Genomic DNA, 10,744 nt, shown 5'->3' on the forward strand with positions numbered 1-10,744 from the left:
GCAGTCAAGTGCGACTGGTACGAAAAACAGCAAATCACCAGCAGCAGAATAAGTGTGTCAAATGAACTCTCGGCGTTGATTCGGTGAAATTTCTTCAGAATGTAAATCTGGTAGTCCTTAGAACAGAATAGGGTACCGCCCAGTGTCGCACTCGCGCCATCTTCGCTTATTTTGTTGCATTTCTGTCGCCGATTGCCGTATTGTTGCCGTATTGCAGTGTTGCAGCCTTTGCAGCTGGGCTTTTTGCAGAATTTATTAGAGGGTGAGTGTTTTAGTGCTATTTGCTGCTTAATTGATTTATATAGGTACCAACCGTACCAACCACTGCAGCCTATCAGTAGCTTGAAAAGGTATTCAAAATTTATCAGTTCAAGTTTGGTGATCATGATTGTCTGAGTGTGGCATTCCTGCTAGAACATTGATTTGTTTTTCTCAATCTGTTTCATTGCATGTGTAATTTGCACATCATTAAACATTTTTGGAATGTTATGATTTGCAATCGAGATCAGTCGGGGAAACTATGGTAAAATCTGCTATTTTTAGCTGTCTGCTATTTTTAGCAGAAATCTGCTAAAAATGGGTACGCATGTGACGTCATCGTACCCAAATATAGCAGATTTGGGTACGGCCCCCGACAAAAGCAGATATGCACCCTAATTGAAGCAAATGCGCATCAAATGCCTGGCAGATTCATGATTAGAATAGTGCTGAGAATGTCCTCTGATATTTTTGTTCAGATCCGACTATTTTCAAATAATGAATTTGAAAATAGTCGGATCTGAACAAAAATAGCAGAGAACACTCTCAGCTCTATTCTCATCATGAATCTGCCAGGCATTTGATGCGCATTTGCTTCTATTAGGGTGCAGATCTGCTTTTGTATGGGGCCGTACCCAAATCAGCTATATTTGGGTACGATGACGTCACATGCGTACCCATTTTTAGCAGATTTCTGCTAAAAATAGCAGACTGCTAAAAATAGCAGATTTTACCATAGTTTCCCCGACTGAGATTAGTATTTAGTAGGCTGAGCTCATCGCGGGGATCATTTTATATGAAGGGGATGCATGAATTTTTTGTGATTATTTGCCCTTGTTGGTGTTCTTATGGTGTGCCATTATAAGAATATTATTAGGTAAAATTGTTGCTTTCTGGAAAGCAAAAGTTTTGCATTTACACATAACACAATGGCTTAGGTACCTATTTATTGTTAAAATTGTCATTTAGCTTTATTTTTTAAACAAGCTTCTCAGCCTTTGCCAGTGTGCCTATTATTCCAGAGAGTAAATTTCAGCATCACTTTCATTATGTAAATTCAGTCCAAAATATTATATGCATAACATATATGGGATGTGTGTGCTTTTTGATGATAGTATTGCAAGCAAACACAGTTTGATTTGATTAGGCTTGATAAATTAATATTCATGTCTGTTGGCTTCCCAAGGAATTGACTTCCAAAGAACTTCATATCATACTTACAGTTCATTTGATGAGCTGGTAGGCCATAACACTTGCATGAGTTTTGATGCAGTGAGTAAATACTAAATAATATGGAGGTGTCAGGCTGATTCATGCAGTTGAAATTTTACAGGTTATGTAATTCCAACCAGAATGCTGATTGCTCAATTATGTTACCCATTATGCCTGTTTCAGGTACAATGGCTGACTCTCTGGTCTCCTGTGACACCTTTGTGGCCTTGCCTCCTGCTACAAACAGAGGCTTCATTGTGTTTGGCAAGAACTCTGACAGACCACAGGGTGAAGTGCAGGAAGTGCTACACTTCCCTGCTGCCACTCATGAGGCAGGCTCCAAAGTACAGGCAAGTACAGGCAATCTACCCAGCACCTTTCTTTATGTCCCTTGAGGCTGCCCCCAAGGCCAGTTAAGTCACAATCTATATCCCACTGTTTATTCAAGAGGCTGACTGCAATATCTTCATTTGCCATGAACCCTACTAAGCTAAAAATCACAAGCATCCTTAGCAAAGTGGTCATTACTGCAGAAGTGCAGACAGCCATGAATTCATTATTCCACTTTTCCAAATTAAAGGCAAGTGATGCCTACCATTTGCTGGCCTGGTTCTCTCCACCTCTCTTCTCTCTGTCTCCCTCAACCTCAAGTCTCAATAGCATTCATCTAACCCTGTTCATGGTCACACCCACAGTGCACCTACATCGAGATAGACCAGGCAGCCTCCACACACGCTGTGGTGCTCAGCCGACCGGCCTGGATGTGGGGTGCCGAGATGGGCGCCAACGAGCACGGTCTCTGCGTGGGCAACGAGGCTGTCTGGACCCGGCTCCAGTCGGATGACGATAAGACCGAGAAACTGCTCGGCATGGACCTGGTCCGGTAAGTGGAGCCCGGTGGTAGGCATCGTTATCTGCAGGAAAAAGCTCCCAGCGGACAGCGAGTGACTGTCACTAGGATATCTGATAAATGGGCTTTTATTTATGTGAATAGGTACTGCTATATTTACAGTTTGAGGAATTCTTGACCAGATAAATCAAGATATGTAATTTCCTTTACCAGGAAAAAAATAATGTAAAGTAAATTCGTGTTAATGCGCTCAGTGCTGTTGTCTGAAAGACGAAACTCTAATATGCAATTGTTCGGTGTTGTCATTTTCCCCTCCGTTTTACCGGCAGTCTGGCGTTGGAGCGTGCGGCCACTGCCCGTGAGGGCTGTGAGGTCATCACGGCCCTGCTGGCGGCTCACGGCCAGGGCGGTGCGTGTTCGGACACGGACACCAGCCTGGTCTATCACAACTCGTTCCTGCTGGCCGACCGCGCCGAGGCCTGGGTCCTGGAGACGGCCGGACACCTGTGGGCCGCCAAACGCATCACCGGTGAGTGGCGAGGACGAGGCCGAGCTCAGAGAAATTTTGAGAAGATAGCCAGCAACAAGAGGCCTCTGTAATTTGTATGTATAGTTGTATACTGTGTTCTATGCTCTTGCGATGGCGATGGCATAATAGTTTCTTTTTTATTATTTGATTGGCGTTATCGACCGTTTTCCGATTGAAATTAAGTAATGATTTTTCAGTCATTTCCTTCCGGTGACCTTTTAGCGTTTTTATGCATTGCGTGGATCTCAATCAATCGTTTAATCATCAACGTGTCATATATTGTGCATTGTGCAATTGCATGTTCCTGCTGTTTGTTCGCTCTGGCGCCTGGTTAGTGACCAGTCGGCAGTCAGTAACATTCCCCTCCCTGCGTTCCGCCGCAGCTGGAGTGGCCAACATCAGCAACTGCCTGACCATTGATACGGAGATGGACCTGCAGCACCCGGACCTGCAGTCGGAGGCCAAGTCACGCGGACTCTGGGACGGCAGCGGAGAGTTCAGCTTCAAAAAGGTGCGGGAGGCGGGGCGCAGCTGGGAGGTCAGAGCGGGGCCTTCGAATGGGCTTTGAATAGTTTTAGGTAGTTCGACTTAAATGGTCGAGTCAAAATGAATCTAAACGCCATTTGAAACTGCCAAGTAAGATGTTATTTCTTGTGGCTTCTTATCATTGCGCTACTTCGTAGTGATGCGTCGTTTTGGTTGTCTGCTTTCCTTCTCGAGATGTACTTGAAGATTCTATAAGGTTTTAGATGTCGCTGCTGCGGAAAGTCATTTATTTCGCGTGGCCGCAACATTACCCTGATGTCGACGAAATTTATAGCGCCATGCTCTCCGTAATTTGAATTTCAATTGGGTAATTCCGCTGCCAATCTGCTGCCATGTCCGATCTGATGCATGATCGGACGCCGCTGATATGGTCTCCTTAAATTGATTTCCTTTAGTGGCTTGGGAAGACATTCCGCCTCTTACTCCATCTTCATTTCAGGCATTTTATGTATTTTGCTTCCACTTTGCAGTTAATTTGTCCGATGTATTGTTGTCCGATGTATTGTCCGATGTATTGCTGTCCGATGTATTGTTATTTCGCCCTGCTGTGTTGGTAATGGTTGATGATAAAGTCTAATCATCGAACACATCATTATAATTCACCAATCACAAGCACTAGTTATAAGCACCAATCACGCTGCCCCCGTTTTCGGCAGGTGTTTGCAATGGATGGAGAATGGAAAGGCTGCAGTCGCCTCACCGAGGGGCGCAAACTCATGGAGAAGCTCGCTGCCGACGGTAAGCAGCTGCGGCGCTTACCGTCGGCGCTGAACGATCACCGTTATAGGGTGGAGTGTGCTTTAGTTTCCTTTCATCGCGACTGCCTGCTGCTGCGACAGGCTAACTGCAACTATCCGTTCTGATGTATGTGCGTTGGTGTGTTGAGATGTTGGCTGTTGACCTTGTTGACAAGGTTTCTGTGACCTGTCGATGTGATTTATCGATTTATTCCCGTGATTTTTAGCACACGGCGGCACTGGCTGCCTGACAGCCGATAACTGCCTGTTTCGATTCGACCCGATTATTGCTTACTTTCCACAAATCGGCATTCTAATCTTTCAAGCTCGATAATGATTTAGATTATTTAGGTAGTCTAGTTCTTGGCTGATATCTGTTTCCCGCTACTCATTTCCGATGATTATGTGATAATCATCTCACTTTTTTTGCTTATATTGTCAACTAGCCGCCCCTGCTCATTCCATGATGCTTATTACTCGTAATACCATCCCCAATCCCCATTGTATCTAACACATTCTTTTTTCTCCCTCACAGGCAAATTTGACGTGGAGAGCATGCTGACGGTTCTGCGGGACGAGCCCTCTGGCATCTGTCGTCCGTACGATGACGCCTTCCACACGGCAGCCAGTCAGGTCAGTCACCGCCGAGTTCCTTAAGGTTTAGCTGCACTATGCGGGATTCTGTGTCCGTGATCTGCGTGTTTGCGGGTTTTGCAGAAAATCGGTACGCAGGTCAAGTTCAGCTGATAGGAAATACACAGGGTCGGCTACACTGGGGTCACGCAGATTCAGTCAAGGAAATCCGGGACGTTCAGTACAGGAAATGCTGGATAGTCAGGACGGTCAGGATGTTCAAGCTACGAACTTTTTTGCAGAATCTGCGAGATTGCGTGATATGAGACAGTTGTTGGCGCACTTGGTGGCGCACCGTATGAATCCAAGTGACGTAATTAATAATTGTTTCTTTAATTTTAATGTGTTATTGATGTTTTATAAACAAAATAAACTATTTATCGATAAAATAATATAGAAGACAGCAGACTTAAGCGTTTGTTGCGAAACCAATTGTTAGAACTTTGTTATTTTTACGTCAGCGTTATACAATAATTCACGGAAATTCTGGAAAAACGCAGAAACCGATGTCAAGGGAGTCTCGCAATCACGGATCTGCAGATCACGCACGTAATTTCCTGGACGGTCACGCATAGTGTAGCTCAGCCTGTACTCCTAACCTTCGACCGGGATGAACTGTGGGGCTTCTGAGCTATGCAGGAGCTGCGAGTCACGGTTTGTTTGAAATGCTGATTGCGTTTCCGTTACCTCATTCGGTTTCGTATTTGTATCGTTTGACTGAAGTGTCTGGCTCATTTTTTATTACAGCAGGTCGTTTTCGAGTCGCGGAAATGTTTGTGTAGTGTGTAATGTGTATGCTGGTTGCCATTGATTCAAGGAATTACTTAAGTTGAGCGAATGCTCCTAGAGTTACGTTGTTGAATTTTTTAATATACTTGCTTGGTACTGACTACTGGGAATCCTGGAAGCTGCTTACGACTTTCTAGCACAAGGTGCCTTTCAAGCACAATATGCTGTCATGCAGCGCAGTTGACCAACAACCTTTTTCTTGATGCCTGAAGACATCAACACGTCACCCATCCACCCCACCGCGTTTGACTGTATCTCCCCCTCCCTCAGGTGTCGGTGCTGCCTCCTGCCGACTCGGCCCGACCGGCCTGCCACTGGTTCACGGGCACCCCCGACCCGCAGCGCTCCGTCTTCAAACCGTTTGTGTTCGTGGATGGGGCGCGCGTGTCGCCCCACATCCAGAGCCCAGAGATCGAGAACGACCCGGCCAAGGTGAGAGGACCGCTGGAGAGGGAGGGTGGGGTGTGTGGCGCTCGGTAGGGTCAGGTGTGATGGGGTTTGGTTGTGGCGAAGCTGTGGGATGGATTGGTGAATGGTGGGCCCTGGTGCGTCAGGCAGCCAGCGAGACAGCTTTGTTTTGCTATGTTGTTGATGATGAAATGGATAGAGGGTTGTATTTGGAGGTAGAAACATCGTCCCGCTTTTGTGAGATTTCTCTGACTTATGCATAGCGGTGGGAATAAATTAATTATGGTTGTGATTGTGTGCCTTGACCTTGAAGTGCTTAATGTCCCATTCGTTATTTGTAGTAAACCATCCGATCAGTATCCATCTTCACCTAACTAACCTGTCGTTCTCTGGCCGTGCGGCAGACGGTGCCGCGTTTCCAGCGGCCGGTGGACCGCGCTCACCGTCTGTACCGTCTGCACGCCGCGGCTCTGCGCGCCCGACCCGAGCGTCACGACGAAGTGCGCGTGCTCGAGCAGCGCTGTGTGCCCGAGCTGGACCAGTTCCTCGAGCAGTACACGGCCGACAAGGCGGGCGAACTCTGCGACCTCTTCAAGGACTGCATCGAAAGCGAGCTGCAGTTCTACAAGTAGGCGCAGCGGGTGGCTTTGGCAGGCGCGGGAGGGGAACTTGAAGACCGGCTGAGTGAGGACGGACGGAAACTGCGGACATGCGTGGAAGAGGGATTGATCTGAGAATGGAGAGAGTTCTTTAAAACGGGAGTGGAACTAGTGAGTAGGGTGGAAGATAGGGTGGCACTTTTGCTTGTAAGGAATGTAGGTCGGCATATCTGCAGAAATGGCAGGGAATAAGACGTTGAGACGCTTTAGCTTGGAACCTCTGCTTATGAAGGTTTATTTGCCATTCTTGCAAAATGCTTCTCCCAACTGCAACATCGCCACCAAAACTCTATCACAATGTTTACAACATTATGCTATTTCATGGGTCTTTTGGAATTTGCATTGACTGGTCAATGGTCATCATCGTCCGCATTTAGGAAAGCAGCATTAAGGTTGAAACTCGTATTCGGTGGCCGGTGCTGTGTGTGGTGTAGCTATTGCAGTTTCGATAGCATTTGTGCTGCTACCAGCAACATCGAAAGTGTGACACGATATCAAAATGCGCCGACCAGGCTGATTGTACCCGTCTGTGTTCGCCCGTTTCCCTCTCACGAAGATCTGCATTATGGGCTCTGATTGTGAAGCCCTCACCGCATTATATCTGAGCTTAGAATTTTGGCAGCGTGCTCTTTCCCAGCCGAATTATTGCACCGATATTGAGTCTACCATTCGATCATGTAAGTCGGGATATGGTGATTTTTGTTGTTCAGTGTGTTACGAACTTTTGCGGTTAGAAATTTTCAGTTTCGGCATCAAGAAGTACCGGAATAACGATAAATGCCTTACTTTCTGAGCTAATGTCTTTACTTAGACATGAATCATTGGACAAGGTTTCAGATAGTGTTTGTTTGTGCGGTGTTTGTAATTGCATTTTGGTGATCTGGACTTGTCTGGGTACTTAATTGTTCCTTAGCCATGTGATGGCTCATTTATGTGATATTGCTTTTGCGGAAACCGGGGCTGTCTCCTGATCTTGCCACATTTTGGTGTATGAAGCCAAAATGGAATGCCTCCTTGCGGTTTAAATGTAGTAAGGTACACATTAGTAGATATGATTTATCGTAGATCTGTATACAATGGGTCTGGTTTGACTTAGTTTGCATGTTTTCATCCGATTCTGGAGTGGTCCAGGTATCTAGAATGTGTATTGCACCGGGGGTGATCGGTGATGGCTACTTTTATTGCAGTTTGTTCGAACTGTGCACTGAGGTTCGAGGTCGGCTTGATATGCGGTGATACGCGTGATATTGGTGTATTCTGTCTAGTCTGTCTCGCTTTAATTGGTTGTCACGGTGACAAGGGCACATTCCTGGCAAGCTAAGCGTGGAGCGGGTGAAGCGCGCGCGGCCGGAGCAGCCCTGTGTTGGCAATCTCCCACCCCGCGCCCGGTCCCCGTCCCACTTTGACGGCTGCTTCAGTGGCATTGCCTCAGCGTTATGTCCAATAAACACACAGCACGGTAACGGTGTTTGGTTTGGTACGGTCCATCTTCGTGAACCTTGATGACGTCATGCCAGCTTAGAATCGCAGCCGGCTGCAGGATCCTTCGCCGGTGTTTATGAGTATCTTGTACTGAACCTCCCCTGTACTACCCAGTCCGCTGAAACCATTTATAGAAAATTTGGTGTCCGAACCTTGGATTATGTTCTTCGATGTGTTGGTTTTGTTTTTATGAAATGGCCCTTTTGGTCTGCCGAGACCTTTCCGGAGTCAGACGGATGATAGGATTAGGGGGACTGGGGGAGACGAGACATTGGTTTGGGCGGCCGCCCTGGTTAACGAGGGGCTAGCTCGTTACAGTAGTCTCGCCTGCCAATGGTCACCCGGCTGCACGCCTGTTTGAGAGTCGTTCCGGTGACGCGGTCATCCTACAATCATTCCGGATGAAGGTGACCGTCCAACCCAGATCAGGTGGTCAGCCCTGGACATGAGAAAGATGGAATGATGCCCTGATGATGGAAAAGACGGAACGGCGATTTTCATCGAAGCATAAGCTATACCTATTTTTGACGTATTTTGATGGACCATGGCTTCCTGTGGGCAAAAGGAAAGATACATATAGGGTTAGTGTGTGCCGGTATGGTGCCGGTGACATTCCCGACAAATATCTGACAGCTCGCTTAGTAAAAAAAAGATTGTGAAAGAATATAACATGAAAAAGTACAATATGACAATTATTATACTTGTTATTTACTTTTACCTCTAGCCCCTCTAGCCAATGTCATGCGGCTGATCGTGGGGGGTGGGGGAATAAAAGAAAACACAAATGACATGGATCAGCTGACTGCGAATCAGCTGTTTTATCGCTTGGCTTTTAGCTGTACCTTGAATCAAAACATTTCCTCAGTCATCACAGCGCGCGACCTTGGCGTCGCTTGGTTAACACAACAAAGGGGACGTTGGAACAAAGGTAAGTCCGTTTCTTTTGAATAATTATTCGTTTGTATGCTCTGCATTATATTTGGCTAGTGTTTCAATATTTGAAGTAGTCGAAGCTGTATCGAACTACTCGTGCTCACCTTGGTGAAGTCTCTTTGTTATTGTGGCGTAGCAGACTGAGACAGTTGAGACTGACCTCAAGCCTCTCAGAATTACTGAATGATTTGATGTAAATAAAGGCAATGCTATCTTTGTTCCTAGTTTTCATTACTTTAACTTGGATTTTTTTTTGTGCCCAGTCACATTCCGATTGCTCAATGCAATGAGTATCAGATGATATCAATGATGTCCAAGTTAAAATGGTTTTGTTACTGACTGGCTTGGCCATCAGTTAAATTAATACAAGATAAGACTGACATGACTCATGCCTCTTGTCCTTGTTATGTAAAATGAATTAAGGTAAAGGTGCATACTGCATTCACATGATTCTGCCGTGGGATTTAAGTTACAGCTACGCAGGGGTCCAGGACACTCATATTCATTTGAAATTATTAATTGCATTTGTATGATATGATGATGATTTACTTATTATTTATGTTACAGTCCTTGAAAATAAGGTGGGGACATGTGTGATGTGTGTGATTATTGTTCTAAGTATGAAACATGGTCCACCCACCATGGTACTTGGTAGCATCAGCATGATTGGTAAAAGCATGATCCTGGTTTCATGAGGGATCTATCAAGATTGATTTCTCAGTGCTAACCGACACCAATCTCAAGGCTGCCATCTTCAGCTATGCCAAGTGCCGAGTCCGACAGAAGCGGGGTGAACCCTCAGTACAGCCACAGTGCAGACTTCTAAGGAGGAAGTCTGCACTGTGGAGAGGAGGAGGAGGAGCAGGAGCTTGCCTGTAAATAGGCAATACAGTTGTCTATTTGAGGGAAAAATAAATAATTATCACTCAGTCATCAATTGAAGAATTTGCCTCAAGCCCCTTGGCCCCAGCTGCCTCTGCTAAGGCTTGGAAGCATCCTTCTCTAAGCTAACCAGGGCAGGGAGAGGTCAGAGAGCCTGTTACACTCCTTCTGGTAAAGACTTGTTTCCTATTGTTTGTCAAGTTGCTGCATGATGCTGCATGTTAGCCATTGAAATCATCTTTTTCAATCAGTTTATGCCTCAGCAAACATCAATTTCAGGATGGATACATATCATTTTCATAGACATCCTCTAAAGCAAAAACAGATGAAATATTTCCATTTATTCATCTGATTTTGCTGTAGAATCATAATTATATTTGTATCAATATTTAGAGCTGTTAAATGCACATTGCTTCTTCCATTCAAGGGTTCAGATTTGGTTTTATTATAGTTAATATTTCCCAATGAAATTACCTGTTGGACTTGGTCTGAACATAAATCATGTTTAGATCCATGACCTCAAAATGAATAAAATGAGGAAAAACTAGATCTGTCATTGCTTAGGACCTCAAATCAAGATCTGTGGGGTGAGCTCCCCGTCCCATATTCTTTTTCTTAGGTCGATGAGGTGTGCTGGTTAATGGCCTGGGCTCATGCTTTAGCAGAGCTTGTTGCGCGACACCACGGATCCGACGCCCTACCACTTTGTCAGCCTCTGGTTCACCGATATGAAAGTAGTCTGATAAATTGCGGATATGAATCCATAAGTCGTTCAAGACTAATAGATTGTGCTGTGCAACACTTTTGTCGCACATGACGTGCTTGG

The 10,744-nt window shown here is 45.6% G+C and overlaps 1 protein-coding gene across 2 annotated transcripts; it reads left to right on the plus strand.

Moving 5' to 3' along the window:
- Positions 1-105: 105 nt before the first annotated feature.
- LOC122375299 (secernin-2-like) lies at positions 106-8,084 on the plus strand. 2 transcript variants are annotated; one of them, XM_043354601.1, is made up of 9 exons: positions 106-262; positions 1,654-1,820; positions 2,166-2,353; positions 2,650-2,849; positions 3,233-3,360; positions 4,052-4,133; positions 4,668-4,765; positions 5,825-5,986; positions 6,367-8,084. In XM_043354601.1, the coding sequence occupies exons 2-9, from the start codon at positions 1,659-1,661 to the stop codon at positions 6,592-6,594; spliced, it is 1,248 nt and encodes a 415-aa protein (XP_043210536.1). In that variant the 5' UTR covers positions 106-262; positions 1,654-1,658; the 3' UTR covers positions 6,595-8,084. The 2 variants fall into 2 exon arrangements, with proteins under 2 accessions (XP_043210536.1, XP_043210537.1); XM_043354602.1 differs by having other exon boundaries at positions 182-350.
- Positions 8,085-10,744: the final 2,660 nt, after the last annotated feature.

Source organism: Amphibalanus amphitrite, unplaced genomic scaffold (genome assembly GCF_019059575.1).
Source record: "Amphibalanus amphitrite isolate SeventyFive unplaced genomic scaffold, NRLGWU_Aamphi_draft 001813F_arrow, whole genome shotgun sequence".
NCBI lineage: Eukaryota > Metazoa > Arthropoda > Thecostraca > Balanomorpha > Balanidae > Amphibalanus > Amphibalanus amphitrite.

What these genes read in the sequence shown, in the direction of transcription:
- LOC122375299 (XM_043354601.1), top strand. Translation starts at nt 1,659, where the DNA reads ATGGCTGACTCTCTGGTCTCCTGTGACACCTTTGTGGCCTTGCCTCCT. An exon ending in GGCCGCCAAACGCATCACCG is followed by an intron (nt 2,850 to 3,232) that starts GTGAGTGGCGAG and finishes GTTCCGCCGCAG; the next exon opens with CTGGAGTGGCCAACATCAGC. An exon ending in TCGAGAACGACCCGGCCAAG is followed by an intron (nt 5,987 to 6,366) that starts GTGAGAGGACCG and finishes GCCGTGCGGCAG; the next exon opens with ACGGTGCCGCGTTTCCAGCG.